The following is a 20,350-nucleotide window of genomic DNA, read 5'->3' as shown; positions in this document are numbered from 1 at the left end:
TATTTTGTCATTATAACAGTTTATTAATATGAATAGATACAGCTAGAAAGCACAAGGGCAAGGAGGATGGATGACCTGCTTCTTTATTGTGAAGCAACAAGTGAACCGATTTGGAAACACAAGAGGAAAATGGAGCTGTGGAGCCCTGCCGAGTTCCATCCTCCAGCTTTTCTTGTGTCCTTCCCCCCACCTGGAAGATCTTCCCTCCTCCCCTCACTCTATCTAAGGCTTGTGCTATCCCTGAGACCCATGACTACTCCAGCGCCCTTCTCCCCTGGACTCCTACAACACATCTTCTGTGTACCCCACAATTCCTACTAGATTAAGCATACTGTCTTTCAAAGGTTCTTATATGTGTGTTTTATAGAACCCTTTGTACACTCCTCAAAGACAAGGGCCATTTCTGCTGCTTCTGCTACATCTCCCAGAGTGCCGAAGGCCTAATAGACCCTCTGTTTGGCCTTGCTGACTGACTGAAGGGTTCCGTTCAGGCTTCTTGTTCCTGCCAGTGATGCAGAGAGCACAATAAAGTCCTTTCATTATGAAATGACAAAGTCAAAGATAGAGGGGCTGAGAAAGTACTCACAGAATTATTTATTGTCTCAAATGTCTCATGGCAGCCAGATCTCAGAATCTTCAGACTTGATAGATGTGGAAATAATTTTGATGTATATGATGGTGCTTTTTGGATTAGTATTTAACTTGAAGTGTGTAAATTAATAAATAAAAACATGGGTTACATGAGTCAGGAAAAGGGAAGATTTTCTTTTACATACTTAACTGATATCCCCCCAAAGTTTTTTTTTCCCCCATGTTCAATAGCTGCTAGGTGTTCATAGTAGAAATTATTGCTTTTTATATTTCTGATCGTAACAGTGCAACCAGAAGAGAGGATCTGATTAGGGGGAGAAAAATGGAGAGAGAAATTAATATTGGTTTTATTTTAATCACTGAATGTCCCAAAGCTATTTAGGGTGTAAACAGCAATCAATATTTAGGAAAGAAAGCTGGATGAGTTCTGCTACTATGAGTTCTGGATCTTTCCTCTTCCATGGCAATTTTTTGGGTATTGTGTGCTCTTACAGGATCCCAGCTTAGGATACAGATACCGTCTGTAACTCTCCCATGATGCCTTAATCTTTTAAGCATTAAGTACATTAAGGAGGCTCATGAGAATGCTAATCAGCCTTGTGAAACTGCAGCAATGCTTCCTAGGGATCTAAAAGTGTTCACACCCACCCACACAGTACAAGGTGGAAAATATTGTACTAGCTCTGTTTTCTTGTAACAGTCCAGTGACATGGCTTCCTTATTGCCTTCTGGGCTGCAGTTAAAGAACTTGCTCTAAAACAAGACTAGACTTGTAGATAGAAAACATCACTTAAGATTTTCTTTCCTAGATTAATGGGATTCTAGTTTGGGTTTCAAAGGGCTCTTTGTATAGCTTACAAAAGATTCTGGGTCTTTGAATATTTCTATTCTAGTAAAATTTGGAGTTCTGACCTATATTTAATATAGGACTTTTCTGGGTTATGGAAAAATATGGACTGTCACCTAATGTGTTGTCAATTTTCTTTAACCCTCTGTGTAAATGGTGCACATTAAAGAGCCAGGTTTACTGTTAAACAGATTTTTCTTTATAAACATAATGACAAAGAGATACACAACATCAGTTAAAGAGAAGAATGTGACTAGGTCCACTGCTGCCTGTGTCTTGGAGCAAGAGAAGGGCTCATCCCAGAAATAATTACCTTTCCTTCTAGGGGAAGAGGACACGACCCTGGAAAAAACTTGAGTTTTTACTTAGCTAGAGATCTTGGTTGTCAGATCCAAATGGTCCCATCGCAATTCTTTTTTCCCGGGCAGTGCGTAGATCTTTGACAAGTGATGAATGACCTCTGCTTCTTGTGCTTAGGCCCGGGACTGGACTCTGTGACCAGGGATTTGGTGTGCGGGGCCTCACAGGCTGCAGAGAGATATTAACATGTGAGCGCATGTGCAAAATGTGGTCTCATGTGACAGATCCAAAGAGAAAGCCTCTTCAGCCATGGTTTTATCAGAACAGCTCTGTGAACTACCATAATAAATAAAAGAATAGAATCTATGAGTCCAAGACCTGCCTGTTTTGATTGCAGTCAGCAGCCTAATGTGGAGAATATGCCTGAATTTCCCACCCAAGGCTTGGACCTCCACATGGTGATCTTTGGGGTTAGCCTGTGTTTTCTATGTCTTTATTAATATGTAGTCGTAGCAGCAGCTATGGGAACTGTAGTAGCAATGACTAAAGAGCTTTATTCTTCATGTGCGCTAAGGTGGATTCACTCAGGGTGAACAGCCCCTGGGGACACAGCGCTGCTCTATTTTCACCTTATAAATCAAAGTAGTGATGGCCGTAGTTGAGTTTGTACCTAGGTTAAAGCGTTCCCAGGAATCTAGGCTGTTCTAATGTTAATCTAGGTTTCTGTATTACTCTATGAAATAGTAAGAGAGTTATCTATCTCATTCCCAAATGTATTCTTAGCTTAGGGCCAAAGTACAAATGGAATGCCATTTACTAAACGTCTAAATATTTAAATGTTATAAATCAAGCTAGTAGGGATTTCCCTGGTGGTCCAGTGGCTAAGACTCCCACCCACTGCAGGGCGCCCGGTTTGATCCCTGGTCAGGGAACTAGATCCCGCATGCTGCAACTAAAAGATCCCGCGTGCCGCGGGATCTTCTAAGACTGGGCGCGGCCAAATAAATAAATAAATATTTTTTAAAAATCAAGCTAACAAACGGTTTTTTTTTTTTTTTTTTTTTTGCGGTACGCGGGCCTCTCACTGTCGTGGCCTCTCCCGTTGCGGAGCATAGGATCCGCACGCGCAGGCCCAGCGGCCATGGCTCACGGACCTAGCCGCTCCACGGCATATGGGATCTTCCCGGACCAAGGCACTGAACCCGTGTCCCCTGCATCGCAGGTGGACTCTCAACCACTGCACCACCAGGGAAGCCCCAAACTTTTAAAAAATATATATATATATTTATTGACTTGGCCGCACCGCGTCTTAGTTGTGGCATGCGGGATCTATTTCCCTGACCAGGGATCGAACCCAGGCTTCCTACATTGGGAGCACAGAGTCGTAACCACTGGACCACCAGGGAAGTCCCCAAACTGTTAACTAAAATACATACTATCACCTACATTGACAAAAAGGCCAGGTTTGAATTTGGAATTTTTGCAGTCTTTGGAGCTCCTTACCAGAATGTGGTGGTGCAGGAAAACTGCATTATAAATAAATGCACCATGTTTTTCTTTTGTGATAGGATCAAGCAAAATAGAATACATCAGAATTGTGTATTTGCAGGGAGCAAACCTCTAGTGGTACTACAAATGGTGAATTTTTTAAATTTTTAATTTAATTAATTTATTTTTTGGCCATGCTGTGAAGCATGCAGGATCTTAGTTCCCCAACAAGGGATGAAACCTGTGCCTCCTGCAGTGGAAGCATGGAGTCTTAACCACTGGACCACCAGGGAAGTCCCTTGTGTATGTATATATCTTCCTCCTTCATTAAATAAATAGGAAAAATTTTATTATGATGTCTAATGAATTTAATGGGATTATTTCTGATTTTTTATATTGGTTCGGCCAAAAAGTTCATTCGGGTTTTTCCCATAAGATGGTACAAAAACCCGAACGAACTTTTGGCCAACCCATACTTGACTATTCTTTAATTAATCTCAAAAGCCTAACCCCAAAGTTTGATATATGCCCACTTACATATATGCAGAGAGAACACCATGCCTTGTATAATATTTCTTATTTCACAAATAACTTACAATTTTAGCTACATATTATATTGTATTTTTGCTATTTAAGGAAAAAGAACCAACACATTATTTATTATCTTGCTTTTCATTACTTAAAAAATTGAATAAATCAATTGTGATGGGTCATATCATTTTAACTTTTAATTTGTAAGTCTCACCTGCACATGAATGTTTGTAGCAACTTCATTCATAATCATTAAAAACCAGAATCAACCTTCGGTAGGTGAAATGAAAGACAAACTGTGGTACATCCATACAATGAAATATTGTTCACAGACAAGAAATAAGCTCTCAAGCCACAAAAGACTTGGGTGAACCTCCTTGAATATGTATCGCTAAGTGAAACAAGTTAGCCTGAAAAGGCTACATATGTATGATTTTAGTTATATGACATTCTAGAAAAGGCAGAACTACAGAGATAATAATAAGATCACTGATTGTCAGTTGTTTGCGGGGAGGAAGAGAGGATGGAAAAGAGGAAGCACAGAAGATTTTTAGTGTAGTTAAACTATTCTGCATGATACTGAAATGATGGATACATGGCATTAGGCATTTGTGAAAACCCGTAGAACTATACAGCACAAGAACGAAACTTAATGAATACAAATTAAAAAGAAAATCATTTAGGAGGTCAGGGAATCCCAGGAAAAACCCAGACTATGACAAGAGAATATAACCGTAACCTCAATTTAAATACATATTTTTGTTACAGACAGTGTTATGATGATGAAAAATATTTTCAAGCATAAACATATAGTGTATCAGAATAAAATTCTGTCTGGAAGTTATTTCAAAATGGAAATGTAAGCTAAAAAAAGACATTAAATTTTCAACTTCAAAGAAGAGCTTGTTTATTTTATAATTTTTTTAAATGGATGATGGTAGGTATCGAACTGTTATAGATTTAGTTGGATGTTTAAAGTGATTTAACAGTTTTTTGTGGGTTTTTTTTTGCGGTATGCGGGCCTCTCACTGCTGTGGCTTCTCCCGTTGTGGAGCACAGGCTCCGGACGCGCAGGCTCAGCAGCCATGGCTCATGGGTCCAGCCGCTCCGCGGCATGTGGGATCTTCCCAGACCGGGGCACGAACCCGTGTCCCCTGCATCGGCAGGCAGACTCTCAACCACTGTGCCACAAGGGAAGCCCGATGTAACAGTTTTAATTTAAAATATCAATATATATAAATGCTGGACTATGTAGATGTTAGAAATTAGATGCTTTGTGTCTATTTAAACTTAAAAAAAATGTTTGATGCCAATGAAAAAAGGTGAAGAGGTGACATAGCTTTTCACAATTCTTTTAGAGGGTCCATGAGCAACAGAGTTGGAAGTTCAACATCCTAGACAGCATCTTACATGATGTTCGCAGACTTCTGTGAAGGGCCAAATATTAATAGTATATATTTTAGGCTTTGTGGGCCTGATGGCCTGTGTCAAAACTGCTCAGCTCTGCTATTGTAGTATGAGAGTAGCCACAGACAGTTTGTAATGAATGAGTGTGGTTGTATTCCAATAAAATTTATCTGTGGGCACTGAAATTTGAGTTTTGTACACATTTTATTTCAGAAAATATTATTCTTCTTTTGATTTTTTTCAACCATTTAAAAATATGAAAATCATTCTTAGTCCACAGGGTGTGTAAAAACAGGAGTCAGGCCAGATTTGGCCTTAGAGTTATAATTTGTTGATCCCTAATTTACAGTAATTTGGTAAAATAGTTTTACAAATTAGTGAGTCAGTAGTCTCAAAGTTAGACTGTAATCTGTCTCACATTTGCCACAGCAAAGTCCTATATCCTTGAGGTCTTAAGCAAAATTATTCAGAAATGTATAAAGTTAAACATGAAAGTTCTTCTATTGCCAATAATGCCATTCCCTAGAGGCAACCTCTGACTTCAAATATTCAACTGTGCAGTCACACACACAAATACAACATATGTGGTTTTAAAGAAACTATATATAAATGTATATGGATAAATGTAAAGAAAATATATATAAATGTATATGGATTTTTTTAAAAAGGGACAACATATATGTTGTACTGCAATTTGATTTTTCAGTTTACAATATATTTTCAACATCTTTCCTAGTCATTATATTTAACAAGAATTCTTGAAACTTAGTCGACATTTGAGTCATTTCCAATTTTGAAATGATAAGCAATGAGCATCTGTATATATCTCTGTCTCTATCTCTCTCTCTATCTCTATATCTATATATGTTTGTACACATGGATGAATATTTCTGTAGGATAGATTCCTAGAAGCAGCATTACTGGATCAAAGATATCCACATTTTTATGTTGATGGGGTCATCCAAAAGTTTATCCTAGGGTTTCTCAACCTTGGTACATTTAGGGCCGGATAATTCTTTGTTGTGGGGCTGTACTGCACATTGCAGGATGTTTAGCAGCATCTCTGGCCTCTACGCATTAGATGCCAGTAGCATCTCCCCTGTTGTGACAATCAAAACTGTCTCTCGATATTGCCAAATGTCCCCTGGAAGGGAGGGGGGACAAAATCATCTTGGGCTGAGAACCACTACCCTGGACACTTGTTTTTCTTTTTTCTTTAATTTCTTTTTCTCCCTATCCCCCTTTCAACAACTTATCATGTTATCCTTCCTTCAAAAAGGAAAAGTGCTTAAAGGAATTTGTGACTTAGTGTATATCACCCCTCTGTTATGGGATAAATTGTGTCTCCCAAAATTCATGTGTTGAAGTTCTAACCCCCAGTACCTCAGAATGTGACTGTATTTGAAGATAGGGTCTTTAAAGAGGTTATTAAGTTAAAATGAGATTGTAAAAATGGACCCTAATCTAATATGACTGATGTTCTTATAAAAAGGAGAAATTTTAACACAGAATTGTACAGAGGGAAGACCATATAAAGATTGGGAGAAGGCAGTCATCCACAAGCTAAGGAGAAAGGCCCCAGAAAACAGCCCTGCCAACACCTTGATCTCAGACTTCTAGCCTCCAGAAATTGTTTTCTGAAAATAAACTTCTGTTGTTAAAGTCAGCCAGTCTGTGGTACTTTGTTATGGCAGCCCTGGCAAATTATTACACCTTCCCAGTGTATTTGAATTTTAAATAACGAATGAATGAAAAAGGCAATGACTTATCCAAAGGTATAACTATCTAACAATGGGATTTGGTGGGGGAGATAACTTTTCTGAGAGGATTCAGATCATTCTATGTAGATTTAAACATGGGATTGGCTCTATTCAAGATCTTTTCTACAGCAGCTTCTCTGATGAACAATTAGTAACTTCTGTAATCTCAATGTCAAATTTCTTTCATTAAACAAAGATAATATCAATTCAAAAAAATAAGAGCAAGGCAAGCAATGATTAGAGATCAGAAGAAATGAAATGAATTAGGGAGAGTGAAGTTTGTTGTTTAAAAAAACACTATATATGTTTTTCTTTTTTTTTTTTTTGGCCATGCCCCACAGCTTGCGGGTTCTTAGTTCCCCAACCAGGGATGGAACCCTTGCCCCTGCAGTGGAAGCACGGAGTCCTAACCACTGGACTGCTAGGGAATTCCAAAAAAAACACTATATTTTTAATTGCACAAATGATATGTACAATGTAGAAAACCCAGACCATGCAAATATGCAAAGAAGAAGAAAATAAAAATCACCTGGAATCCCACCATCCAAAGACGATCACTGTTAAATATTGCGGCATAAAGACTCCCAAACTTTTTTCAGTAGTATGTATATATGGATGGATGTATAGATAGATAGAAATACACATACATATCGACACACATATATATCTCCCAAATGGGATCCTACCATAATACTTATTTTGTCTGCTTTTTTTCTTATTCAATGATATATTGAGAACATTATTCCATGTCAGTAAATATATTTCTTTTTCTTTTTCTTTCTTTTTTTTGGCTGTGTTGGGTCTTCGTTGCTGTGCACGGGCTTTCTCTAGTTGCAGTGAGGAGCAGGGGCTACTCTTCGATGCGGTGCGCAGGCTTCTCATTGCGGTGGCTTCTCTTGTTGTGGAGCACGGGCTCTAGGGGCGCAGGCTCAGTAGTTGTGGCTTGTGGGCTCTAGAGCGCTGGCTCAGTAGTTGTGGCGCTCGGGCTTAGTTGCCCTGTGGCATGTGGGATCTTCCTGGATAAGGGATCGAACCTGTGTCCCAGGCATTGGCAGGCGGATTCTTAACCACTGCGCCGCCAGGGAAGTCCCAGTAAATATATTTCTGAAAATGGTTATTAATAGCTGCTTTTGTTGAACTAAGTAGAGCCACAGGAAAATGATGAAATTAAAAGTCAGTCAGTCTCCAAAAGGTGTCTCCCAGTCACAAGGGAAACTAGAAGATAGATAGCAACAACATTCTTTACTTGAGGAAATCACAAAATGTTGAAGAAAGAAAAGGATGAGGTCACAGGAAAGACTAAGAGGAGGAGATATTGTACAGGATGTGGAAAAGACAAATTTACAGCTCTCGTCTAGCTAAGCCCAGTGTTTCCCAGCTTTGCCAGCAGAGAAGCATAGCTCATCCCCCCAGTTCACTACAGGATGTGTCCACTGTCTATTGAAAACCGCTCCCTTTGAAAAAGCAATGAAACCTCCCAGTGCCATCCTTGACCTGCCCTCTGCAATATTTCCCTGGGGAATCTGATATCAGGGTCTGGCCAGCACACACAGCCTGTATGTCAATTAGGAAGAGGGCTCCCCCTCTGCTGGCCCTTCCTCCAGACACTGCAGCCCTAGAGTAGGGCACAGGACTTTCGAGGATAACATCGGTTGGTTTCAGACCCTACTCTGGCCCTTGGCCAGGTAACTTTGTGCAGAGCGATACCTCACATGATGGCCTTGTCTGAAACGGTCCCACTCACCCATTTAAACTTCCACAGGGCACAGGCAAAAATAGTCTTAATCTTCCCATCCCATGCTGTCATCCTGGCCAATTCAAGAACTTCTCTGACTCCCCCACTCCTAGTTTCTCTGAACTAGGCCAGAGGCACAAAAGCCATCATACAGGTCCTTGCTCCATAATAATAAATTATAGCTACAATTTTTTAAGTGTTTAGATCTGTACCAGATCCTGTGCTAAGTGCCTTGCATGCATTATTTTATGCTCACAATAAAACATTATTTTCTCCATACATCTATGAAGAAGTATGTTCAATGACTACTCCTACTTTACAGATGAGATTACCGAGATCTGAGAGAGTAACTTGACTGAGCTAATGCCACAGATAATGAGTAGCAGGGACTCAATTCTGGTTGGTCTGCTTCCCACAAACATTTCCTGTGCATCTTCTCTGTGAAGAGCAGTGTGCTAAAAGCAAGAGAAAGAGGCATAAGGAAGTCCTTTGCTCGAAGGAGTTTACAGTTTAGGAAGTTTAAGAAGGAATCTGATATATAATACACCAATACATGCACAATGTGCTAAAGCAATGTGAAAGGGCCAAAGTTCTCCTGTGACTAGGGAGATGGGAGAGCCTTTGGGGAGGAGCTGGAATGTGAAATGGGCTTTAATAAGGGTACTTTTTTTTATTTAAGATTTTTTTGATGTGGACCTTTTTTTTTTTTTTTTTCTCCGTACGCGGGCCTCTCACTGTTGTGGCCTCTCCCGTTGCAGAGCACAGGCTCTGGACGCGCAGGCTCAGCGGCCATGGCTCATGGGCCCAGCCGCTCTGCGGCATGTGGGATCTTCCTGGACTGGGGCACGAACCCGTGTCCCTTGCATCGGCAGGCGGACTCTCAAGCACTGCGCCACCAGGGAAGCCCCATTTTTTTTTTTAATCACAAACATTTATTACTTTCCCCAAAGCAGTTTGAAAAACATTTGGGAGGCAATGTAGAAGGCCCACTAGGTAGAATTAAAAGGCTTCTTTCTTTCCTTTTTTTTTTGAAATATAGTTGATTTAAAAGGTTGTGCTAGTTTCTGGCGTACAGCAAAGTGATTCTGATATATACATATTCTTTTTCAGATTCTTTTCCATTACAGGTTATCACAGGTATTGAATATAATTCCCTGTGCTAAACAGTAGGACTTTGGTGTTTATCTATTTTATATACAGTAATGTGTATATTAATCTTTTTTTTTTTTTTTTTTTTTTTTTTGCAGTATGCAGGCCTCTCACCGTTGTAGCCTCTCCCGTTGCGGAGCACAGGCTCCGGACGCCCAGGCTCAGCGGCCATGGCTCACGGGCCCAGCCGCTCCACGGCATGTGGGATCCTCCCAGACCGGGGCATGAACCCACGTCCCCCGCACCGGCAGGCAGACCCCCAACCGCTACGCCACCAGGGAAGCCCCTGTATATTAATCTTAATCTCAAGATCCTAATTTATCCCTCTTCTCCCCTTCCCCCTTTGGTAACCATGTTTGTTTTCTATGTCTGTGAGTCTATTTCTGTTTTGTAAATAAGTTCCTTTGTATCATTTTTTTTAGATTCCACATAAAAGTGATATATGATCTTTGTCTGACTTACTTCACTTAGTATGATAATCTCTAGGTCCATCCATGTTGCTCCAAATGGCATAATTTCATTCTTTTTTATGGTATATATATATATATATATATATATATATATATATACACCACATATTCTTTATCCATTCGTTTTTGGACACTTAGATTGCTTCCATGTCTTGGCTATTGTAAATAGTGCTGCTATGAACATTGGGGTGAATGTGTCTTTTCGAAATAGAGTTTTTGTCTTTTCTGGATATATGCCCAGGAGTGGGATTCCTGGATCATTTGGTAGCTCTATTTTTAGTTTTTTAAGGACCCTCCATACTGTTCTCCATAGTGGCTGCACCAACTTATAGTCCCTCCTACAGTGTAGGAGGGTTCCCTTTTCTCCACACCCTCTCCAGCATTTATTATTCGTAGACTTTTTGATGATGGCCATTCTGACTGGTGTGAGGTGATACCTCATTGCAGTTTTGATTTGCATTTCTCTAATAATTAGTGATGTTGAACACCTGTTCATGTGCCTTTTGGCCATCTGTATGTCTTCTTTGGAGAAATATCTATTTAGGTATTCTGCCCATTTTTTTTTTAAGATTTATTTATTTTTATTTATTTATTTTGGCTGCACTGGGTCTTAGCTGCAGCACACGGGATCTTCGCTGCAGCATGTAGGATCTTTTAGTTGCAGCATGTGGACTTCTTAGTTGTGGCATGCATGTGGGATCTAGTTCCCCGACCAGAGATCGAACCCAGGCCCCCTGCATTGGGAGTGCTGAGTCTTACCCACTGGATGACTAAGGAAGTCCCTCTGTCCATTTTTTGATTGGGTTTTTTGTTTTTCTAATATTTAGCTGTATGAGCTGTTTGTATATTTTGGAAATTAAGCCCTTGTTGGTCACATTACAAATATTTTCTCTCATTACGTAGGTTGTCTTTTTGTTTTGTTTATGGTCTCCTTTGCTGTGCAAAAGCTTATACGTTTGATGAGGTCAAAAGGCTTCTTCCTTGAACTGAAGTTTCTCTCCTATTCTTGATCAAGTCTCTTGTTCTGAGTTCCAGAGAATATGGCAGGGGAAACCAGCAACATTGTTTCTCATCAAGGCCCAGTATAAACCCACATGTTGAGCTGCCTGTAGAGTTTGCAATTTCTTTTTTTTTTCTCTTAATCATTATTAGAGTATAGTTGCTTTACAGTGTTGTGTTAGTTTTTACTGCACAGCAAAGTGAATCACCTATATGTATACATATATCCCCTCTTTTTTGGATTTCCTTCCACTTTAGGTCACCACAGAGCATTGAGTAGAGTTCCCTGTGCTATACAGTAGGTTCTCATTAGTTATCTAATTTATACATAGTATCAATAGTGTATATATGTCAATCCCAATCTCCCAGTTCATCCCAACCCCCCCCCCCATTGCCCCCTTGGTATCCATAGGTTTGTTCTCTATGCCTGTGTCTCTATTTCTGCTTTGTAAACAAGATCGTCTATACCAATTTTTTCAGATTCCACATATATGTGTTAATATACGATATTTGAGTGTTCCCTGGGAAGGCAAAATTGCCCCCACTTGAGGACCACTGTAATAGACCATGTGAGAAATTAAAAGTGTAGATGTGACACCTGGGTAGGGGTAAAATCGAAATGCTTTCTCAAGGGTTTGGATAGGAATGTGAGGAAGAAGATTGAGAGATCAAACAGAAACACAGAAAAGGCCCTAGAGGCCATGTAGTCTAACCTGCTCATAATTGCTTGCAAGGTTGTAAACTCTTTGGGAGGAAGTTTGGTAAAACCTATAATAATCACAAAAATTATCTTGCCCTATAATAATCACAAAAATTAAATTGACCCAGCAATTCCATTCCTGGTAATCTATCATAAATGTTTCAAATGAAGACAAGTAATCTTTATGTATAAAGCAACAATAGTTACATGGGGACAGTGACCATGTTCTCAACAATTGCACCCTCATGCCTACCACAGTGCCTGTTAATGAGAGGCCCAGATTTAAGAAGTCGATTTAAGGTTCAGAGGAGGTGAGTTTGAAGATTCTGGAGAGAGAAGTTGTAGCTAATAAAACAAAATCCCAGAGGGGGTGTGAAGGGCAGTTATCAAGAATACAGAATGGCCCCGGGGGCTTACCTGGTGGCGCAGTGGTTGAGAGTCCGCCTGCTGTTGCAGGGGACACGGGTTCGTGCCCCTGTCCAGGAGGATCCCACATGCCGCGGAGTGGCTGGGCCCGTGAGCCATGGCCGCTGAGCCTGCGCGTCCGGAGCCTGTGCTCCGCAACGGAAGGGGCCACAACAGTGAGAGGCCCTCTTACCGCAAAAAAAAAAAAAAAAAAAAGAATGGCCCCGATTCCCCTGAGGAGGCGCAGGTCGGCCCCCTCCCCACCCCTGCCGCCCGAGTGAACTGGATTGACGAGGGACCAAAGTTCCCCTGGACCAAGACGCTGCGCGCAGCTCTTCCTAAACAGCATGGGCAGCTTGGAGAGAACACGTGGGACTCAGAGTTGGTCTCCCGCAGCAGCTCGGGGACACAGGAAATTTTTTGGATGGACGCTCATCTGCCACCAAAAACAGTGAGGATATCGCTCACCTCTGCATCTCCGGTGTCTAGAAGAGCGCCTGGCATATGGTCACCTCTCAAGACCTTCTGAAGTAGGATAACACTAGACGTGGACTCTAAAAAGAATCGTAGGCAGCCTGTATATATAGTGACGCTCCTCTGAGTCACTTTGACTGGAGAAACTTGGGTCATTTGGTTAAGCACAAGCCAATCATTGTGGCCAGGCCTTCCACAGTCTGGGAGCATTCACTGTGTTCTGCAGCACTTCTGGAGACCAAGTGGAGTCCCAGCACAGGATGGTTCTTCAAAGGAAATTCAGTGTCTTTCGTCGCGGGGGCGGGGGTGGATGGCCGGGATGGATGCTGGGCAGGTAGAGTCAGCATATGTTCACTGAATATGGAATTATTAAGTCAGAAAATATTCCTTTCCAGTTTAATTAAGAAGTAGCCTTGGAGATGAACTTCAAGTTTGAGCTGGATTAAACTAGCAAAGATGAAGGGAAGAAAAAGGAAAGCGTGCATTTCCTTGCAGGTTGATCGTGTCCTCTGAAACGTGTCCCATGAAGGCAGGTGATAGTCTGTTTCGTTGTCTTGTCTATGATTGTTACTCCGATGCCATCGCAATGTTTGTCACTTACTAGTCAGTAAACATTTGTTAAATTAAAAAAATAAAATAAAAAAAGAATAAAAGAAAAGTCTGTAGCTTCATTTTCAGAGAGAGAGCAATGACTGAAAATTTGTAATGGAGAGGGGAGGAAGGGAAGTTAGGCGGAGGAATTTAGGGCTTCAATCAGTCTGTAAAGAGACCCAGGTGGATCGAAATTTGAACCTAGAACTTTGCCTGAGGGCATTCCTTGAAACCAAGAATTGTGCGCTTTCTCATGCAAAGCTGCTGGGGAACGTGTTTTTCAGAAACTGGGACCTCCCGAGGAACACTGCAATTTGCAGACACTAGAAGGAAAAAGTTCAGTAGCTAACTTTCTTTCTCCTGGAGTCCCTGGCAACTTGATTTGTAAACTGCCCCCTAAATATGGAATTCGTGTTAATTTGGCGGGGACTCCGCCGCTCTAGCGGGAAGCCATGCATTGAATTAACATTTTCTAAAGGAGCCAGCCGGAGGCGCCGGCGGAAGAATGGTGGGCGGGGACAACCCAGAGGCGGCTGGAGGCCCACCCCTTTCCCAGAGTACACTGCGGAAGCCGACTGCCGGAGCCGGTTTCTCGCCATCTCCCGCTGGGCTCGGGAGAGGGTAGGACCATGGACGGGCTCCGGGCTAGCGCTGGGCTGCCGAGGCGCGGGCGGTTGAGGCGCCGGCGCCAGCCACAGCCACATAGCGGGTCGGTCCTGGCCCTGCCCCTGAGGCCCAGGAAGATCCGAAGGCAGCTGAGGAGAAGTGTCGCGTCCCGGATGGCCGCGCTGAGGGCCCAGGCGCTGCCGAGCGAGGACTCGGAGGACTCGAGGGTGGAGTCGATGGTCGACGAGCGCAGGGACCCGCTGGCTGGAGGGGCGGCGGCCCTCTCGGATGTGACCCGGCGGGAGCCGTACGGCCACCTCGGGCCCGCGGAGCTGTTAGAGGCCTCGCCCGCGTCCCGATCCCTGCAGACTCCCCGCGCCCTGGTGGAGGCGCAGACCCCATCGGCGCGCTTGGTGGAGGCGCAGACCCCGCCGGCGCGCCTGGTGGAGGCATCCGCCCTGCCGGCACGCCTGGTGCAGGCCTCGGGCCCCCCGCCGCGCTTGGTGGAGACCTCGGCCGTGCTGTGCTCTGCCCAGCACTTGGCGGCCGCCCCGCCGTCCGTGGCTCCAGCGACGCTGTCGGGGCCGCAGGGGGAAAGCGCGGGTGGGGAGCTGCCCTGGGACTCCCCGCTGCAGCGCGTCTTGGCTGAGCTGAACCGCATCCCCAGCAGCCGGCGGCGGGCGGCGCGCCTCTTCGAGTGGCTCATCGCGCCCATGCCGCCCGACCATTTCTACCGGCGCCTATGGGAGCGCGAGGCTGTGCTGGTGCGGCGGCAGGACCACACCTACTACCAGGGTCTTTTCTCTACCGCCGATCTGGACTCAATGCTGCGCGACGAGGAGGTGCAGTTTGGGCAGCACCTGGACGCCGCGCGCTACATCAGTGGGCGGCGCGAGACCCTGAACCCACCCGGCCGCGCCCTGCCCGCCGCCGCGTGGTCCCTGTACAGGGCCGGCTGCTCCCTGCGCCTCCTCTGTCCGCAGGCTTTCTCCACCACCGTGTGGCAGTTTTTGGCTGTGCTCCAGGAGCAGTTTGGAAGCATGGCAGGCTCCAACGTTTACCTCACGCCCCCCAACTCGCAGGGCTTTGCCCCCCACTACGACGATATCGAGGCTTTTGTGCTGCAGCTGGAAGGTAGGAAACTCTGGCGGGTCTACCGACCGCGGGTTCCGACCGAGGAACTAGCCCTGACATCCAGCCCCAACTTCAGTCAGGACGACCTAGGAGAGCCGGTGCTGCAGACGGTGCTGGAACCTGGAGATTTGCTCTATTTTCCCAGAGGCTTCATTCACCAAGCCGAATGCCAGGATGGAGTGCACTCTCTGCACCTGACCTTGTCCACATACCAGCGCAATACCTGGGGCGACTTCCTGGAGGCCGTACTGCCTCTGGCAGTGCAGGCTGCAATGGAGGAAAATGTGGAGTTTCGTAGGGGACTGCCCCGAGACTTTATGGATTACATGGGGGCCCAGCATTCGGAGTCTAAGGATCCGCGAAGAACTGCTTTCATGGAGAAAGTGCGGGTCTTGGTTGCCCGCTTGGGACACTTTGCCCCTGTCGATGCTGTGGCTGACCAGAGAGCCAAAGACTTCATCCACGATTCTCTGCCCCCAGTGTTGACTCAGAGGGAGAGGGCACTAAGCGTTTATGGGCTCCCAATTCGGTGGGAGGCTGGGGAACCCGTAAACGTGGGGGCCCAATTGACAACAGAAACAGAAGTGCACATGCTTCAGGATGGTATAGCTCGGCTGGTGGGTGAGGGAGGCCATTTGTTTCTCTATTATACAGTGGAAAACTCCCGAGTTTATCATCTGGAAGAGCCCAAGTGCTTGGAGATATACCCCCAGCAAGCTGATGCCATGGAACTCCTGCTCCGCTCCTACCCAGAGTTTGTGAGGGTAGCGGACTTGCCGTGCGACAGTGTGGAGGACCAGCTTTCCCTGGCGACCATGTTATATGACAAGGGGCTGCTGCTCACCAAGATGCCTCTAACCTGAACTAGTTACTCCTTGATTGCCAGAAACAAGACAGTAGTGATTCTCTCCTACCACCACCACTTTTTTTGGGGGGAAAATTCGTTCTTACCTTAATAACCATGACTGTGCTTACATTTACCTTTATGACTGCTTCAATGTCACACAACTCAGACGGTCTTCTAGGAACCACCACCTCATCTAGGCACAAAAGTAAAAGCAGAAGTTGGAGGTGGAAGAAGGAGCTTGTTCTGAAGTAACCCTGATTCCTGATCATTTGAGAGTACCAACGTCATCATCACCCTCAGGCTTCCGTGTACTGTGTGGCATTTGCTGTGTTACTCTGCTTGAGACATTAGAAGTTTTTATTTGGAATTTGCATCCTTCGTTTGAGTTCTCTTTCATCAGTTTGGGGGGAGGGTTGGGGTCAGTATCCTGTTTGTTACTGTGAGTCTGTGTGAAAGTTAGAAAAGTTATTAAAATGCCAGAGAATGTTTTCCTTTTTCTAGGGCTAGATTCTTATGTGGCATGGTCTGAAGAAACGTGGGAGGAGGGAGGTCGATAGGGAAAATCAACAGCTGAGGTGAAAGGTAACTTGGGACGGTTGTAGGATTGGGGCCAATTCTGCAACTTTGGGGGTAATTGATTCATTTTAATCATGTTACTCGAACCCCAAACAGCACAATCCTATTAGAAAAGTTTTGAGTATATTATGTTTTTAAAAGTGTATTAGGGTTTTGCTCAGTGCTTGCTTGCATCAGTGGCTGGCACTGCTCCCAAAGAGACAGAATGTCACCTAGTTGTGCTGTCGTAGGCCTCAGTCAGCCAACTTGTAGCAAGCTGGCCATGAGGGAAGGCTGGTGTTCAAGTTACTTTCCACTCTCATTTTTTTCTGGCAGTTGGAAGAAACTTCCCCAAATCTGGCAAGTGAATATTCTCATGGTTGGTGGAAAAGAGCCTGGTGTACCAGAGAGAGCACTGGACTTGGAAGCAGAAGACCTGGGTTTGGGGTGGTGGCTGGTGGGCAGCTGGCTGAATGACCTGAGGCTGCTGCTGCGCCTGGGCACACTGATTTTGTAAGTATGTTTTGGTACAGCTTGATGTCTACACCTCATCATTTAGGTTGTATCTGGAACTTTTAAGATCCTTTCACCATAACTGATAGGTTGAGTTATGTAAAGCTGAGAACTTTATGAAATCGTTTTTTTTTAAAGTTGCAAAAGCGTAGATGTACGTATAATCTCACTTTCCAGAGGTAATATTACTATTCAAGGTTAAGCTTCAAGGATTTTTCTGAGTGCTTAACCAGACGTACACACGGCAGTTTTTTGTTTTGTTTTTCTAAGGCGTCCGTTTTTTGACCTAACTTTCAAATTGGTTCAGATAGAATTACATCATTCTTTTTTTAAGGGGCAGATAGCAAATCAGAGCCTGGGGGAGGGGGACAAGGAAACGATAACAGAAGGACTGAGAGGATGGTGGCCAAGAAGAAAAGAAAGTGTCCTTTCCTGGCTCTCATCCTACAGGGCTCACAACTAAGTCCCCAAACATCCAGTCATGAAAAAGGCTTGTTAAAGGAGTCAAGGCATAGGACTCACCCCTAGAAAACTTACCCTGAAAAGTTTCTTGGAGAAAAGTATGGAATTTCAGTGGTTTTTGCCCTTGTTTGGGTTGCATGTAAACACGTTTTGCTTCCTCCTTCACTTTTCCTATGACTGTCTCAATCTTGAATATTTTCTGTATCAACAGTTCCTTTTGGCTTAGTGTTTGAATCTGAATCAGAACAAATGTTGAAAAAAACAACTATACTAGGCTGTAAATCATCAAAAAGCGTTAATAAAGTAGCATTGCATCATGCTTATTAGTATTAGGTGGTATGTAAATGCCTGAGAACATTTTTCTCTGGTGATATTGGTTGGACATTTTTCACATCTGTTATTGAAAACTTTACTTTAGCTTTTTGGACATGATGAAAGGAATCTGCTAAGAAATGCTTGCTTGATGTGAAATTGGTTTTGTGAATCATATGAAGAATCTTTTGCCTTTTTTTTTTTTTTTTTTTTTTGCGGTACGCGGGCCTGTCACCACCGTGGCCCCTCCCGCTGCAGAGCAACAGGCTCCGGACGTGCAGGCTCAGCGGCCATGGCTCACGGGCGCAGCCGCTCCGCGGCATGTGGGACCCCCCGGACCGGGGCACGAACCCGTGTCCCCTGCATCGGCAGGCGGACTCCCAACTACTGTGCCACCAGGGAAGCCCTCTTTTGCCTTTTTAAAGTCCTTTTCCCTCAATTTTCATCTCCTCTAACAGCTTTGAAAAATTAGAACCACCTGTTCAGCTAGAGTTCCTTTGGTGAAAGAGCCCAGATTAGGAATTAAGGAAAGTTTAGAAGGAAAAAGAAAATCTAGGGACCTCCCTGGTGGCGCAGTGGTTAAGAATCCACCTGCCAATGCAGGGGACATGGGTTTGAGACCTGGTCCGGGAAGATCCCACATGCCACGGAGCAACTAAGCCCATGCGCCACAACTACTGAGCCTGTGCTCTAGAGCCGGCGAGCCACAACTACGGAAGCCTGTGTGCCTAGAGCCCATGCTCCTCAACAAGAGAAGCCACCGCAGTGAGAAGCCCGTGCGCCGCAACGAAGAGTAGCCCCCACTTGCAGCAACTAGAGAAAGCCTTGCGCAGCAACGAAGAACTAACACAGCCCCAAAAAATTAATTAATTAAAAAATAAATTTAGGGGGCCTATTCCAGTCCCTCATTCCTTCTTTATGCCTATCTGCAAAAAAGAAAGAACTCGAGTTTAGAGGATGGTGGGGGAAAAAAGGGAAGGAAAGGAAACAATATTTCAGAAACAGCTGATTTTGAGGGCTACTTGACAGGCCTAAGGGGATTTTTGCTTTGTTTTACTTTTTACTAGTAGGATTTTATAATCCTATCTTGCACAGATGTATTTTGTATCTTCAAGTGAGATATTGTATCTGGGGCTGTAGAAAGTATTTCTGTGTTGGGGAAGAGGGTACGTACATGCTTAGGGGGAAAAAGGGGTCTGAGGAACCCTTGAGAGCCCTGAATTTTTTCTTGAAAACATAGCTTGTACTTATCTACCCTGTTCTTGATCTTCTGAAGCATTTCTTGGTTTCCTTCATTTTCTAAGTTGAGTATCTTCATTGCATGGTGAATTTCTCTGAAAGGTAAGAAGGACTTCTTAGGCTGTTCTTCCTATCCTTAAAGCATGGAGGTGGAAAATACAGGACTTGGAATCAGACAAGAATCCTAAGTTCCAATCCTAACTGCAGTTTTGCTGAGCTTTATTTGCAAAAATTGTATGATGCTTAGCTTGTAGGGGTGTTCTGTAGTTTTTGAGATGATATACTTGAAGGTACTAGTAGATATTATTTATTGAACACCTTTATGACAGGTACTAACATGTTATCTCATTACTCATCACCACAGACCCATAAGGCAGAGTGCCGTCTGCGTTTGATACATGAAAAAATGGGCTCAGAGAATTTAAGTAACTTACCCAGACTCACAGAGCTAGCACATGTCTGAGCTGGGGTTCAAATCCTGGTCTTTTTGACGCTAAAGCCTATCGTCACTAAGTAGGCACTTGATAAATGTTAGTTGAATAAAAAAACCCACCTGGGATGATGAACAAGTACGTAAACTACATGAGCTTGACTTTTAATCTAATTCAGGCCAGTTTTTCTGTTACCCACTTGCTCAGTAGATGAATGGCCCAGGTGAGCCTGTGCTTTTTACAGCCATTAAGCAGCCTGGAAAGGCAGGCACATACTCTGTTAACAAGGTTGGGAGAGTTGGCAGTAAAAGAGGTCACGGCAGGAACCAGAGGGTTAGTGCTTACTTTAGAACAGCATCATGGTTCTCTAGGAGCAGCATGTCTAGGAAGGTGTCCCTGACTCGGTCACCTTGAAGTTTGAGGGCTAGGATGCTACGGCAAGCCTCTAGTCGTACACCTGGTGATTCTTCATAGTGTATAGCCCAGAGCAGGGAGTCTATCAGTTGGGGATTCACGTGGCCAATTTGTCCCAAAGCTGCAGAGATTAGAGGGCAGCATGTTCCACTGTCACTTAAGATTGAGCTTGCTATATCCTAGCATCCAGAAATGGCCTTATTAATAAATAATAATAATAAGGTATAGGCAACCACTTGCAATTATTTAATTTGCAATTAAATATTGCAAATACTAAACTAAGTATTTTGTCTTTACCTTCCCTTTTAGATGACAATTACCATTAGAATTTTAGGAATGGGTTAGAATAGGACATTATCTCCAGAGAATTCCCAGAAAGGGGGGGGGGTA

General features: G+C 43.8%; 2 protein-coding genes across 2 annotated transcripts in view; one reads left to right on the top strand and one right to left on the bottom strand.

The window, feature by feature from the left end:
* Positions 1–1,807: 1,807 nt before the first annotated feature.
* The window catches only part of HEATR4 (HEAT repeat containing 4), a gene marked incomplete at its 3' end in the record, with an annotated part of 35,603 nt that continues 17,060 nt past the window's right edge, over positions 1,808–20,350 (bottom strand). Inside the window, exons 12-16 of the mRNA XM_082863773.1 lie at positions 19,892–20,081; positions 19,132–19,210; positions 17,640–17,799; positions 16,169–16,227; positions 1,808–1,966 (exon numbers count right to left, since the gene is read on the bottom strand). Of these exons, the coding sequence (XP_082719899.1) occupies positions 1,808–1,966; positions 16,169–16,227; positions 17,640–17,799; positions 19,132–19,210; positions 19,892–20,081 (647 nt within the window). The remainder of the gene's footprint in view (positions 1,967–16,168; positions 16,228–17,639; positions 17,800–19,131; positions 19,211–19,891; positions 20,082–20,350) is intronic.
* Positions 14,077–16,366, top strand: RIOX1 (ribosomal oxygenase 1; the record flags this gene model as incomplete). The annotated part of the gene is made up of 1 exon (XM_082864253.1): positions 14,077–16,366. The coding sequence occupies one exon, from the start codon at positions 14,077–14,079 to the stop codon at positions 16,048–16,050; it is 1,974 nt and encodes a 657-aa protein (XP_082720379.1). The 3' UTR covers positions 16,051–16,366.

The sequence above is a fragment of the Leucopleurus acutus genome (genome assembly GCF_964270905.1).
Source record: "Leucopleurus acutus genome assembly, chromosome: 1".
NCBI lineage: Eukaryota > Metazoa > Chordata > Mammalia > Artiodactyla > Delphinidae > Leucopleurus > Leucopleurus acutus.
This window is presented reverse-complemented; position numbering and strand designations above follow the sequence as displayed.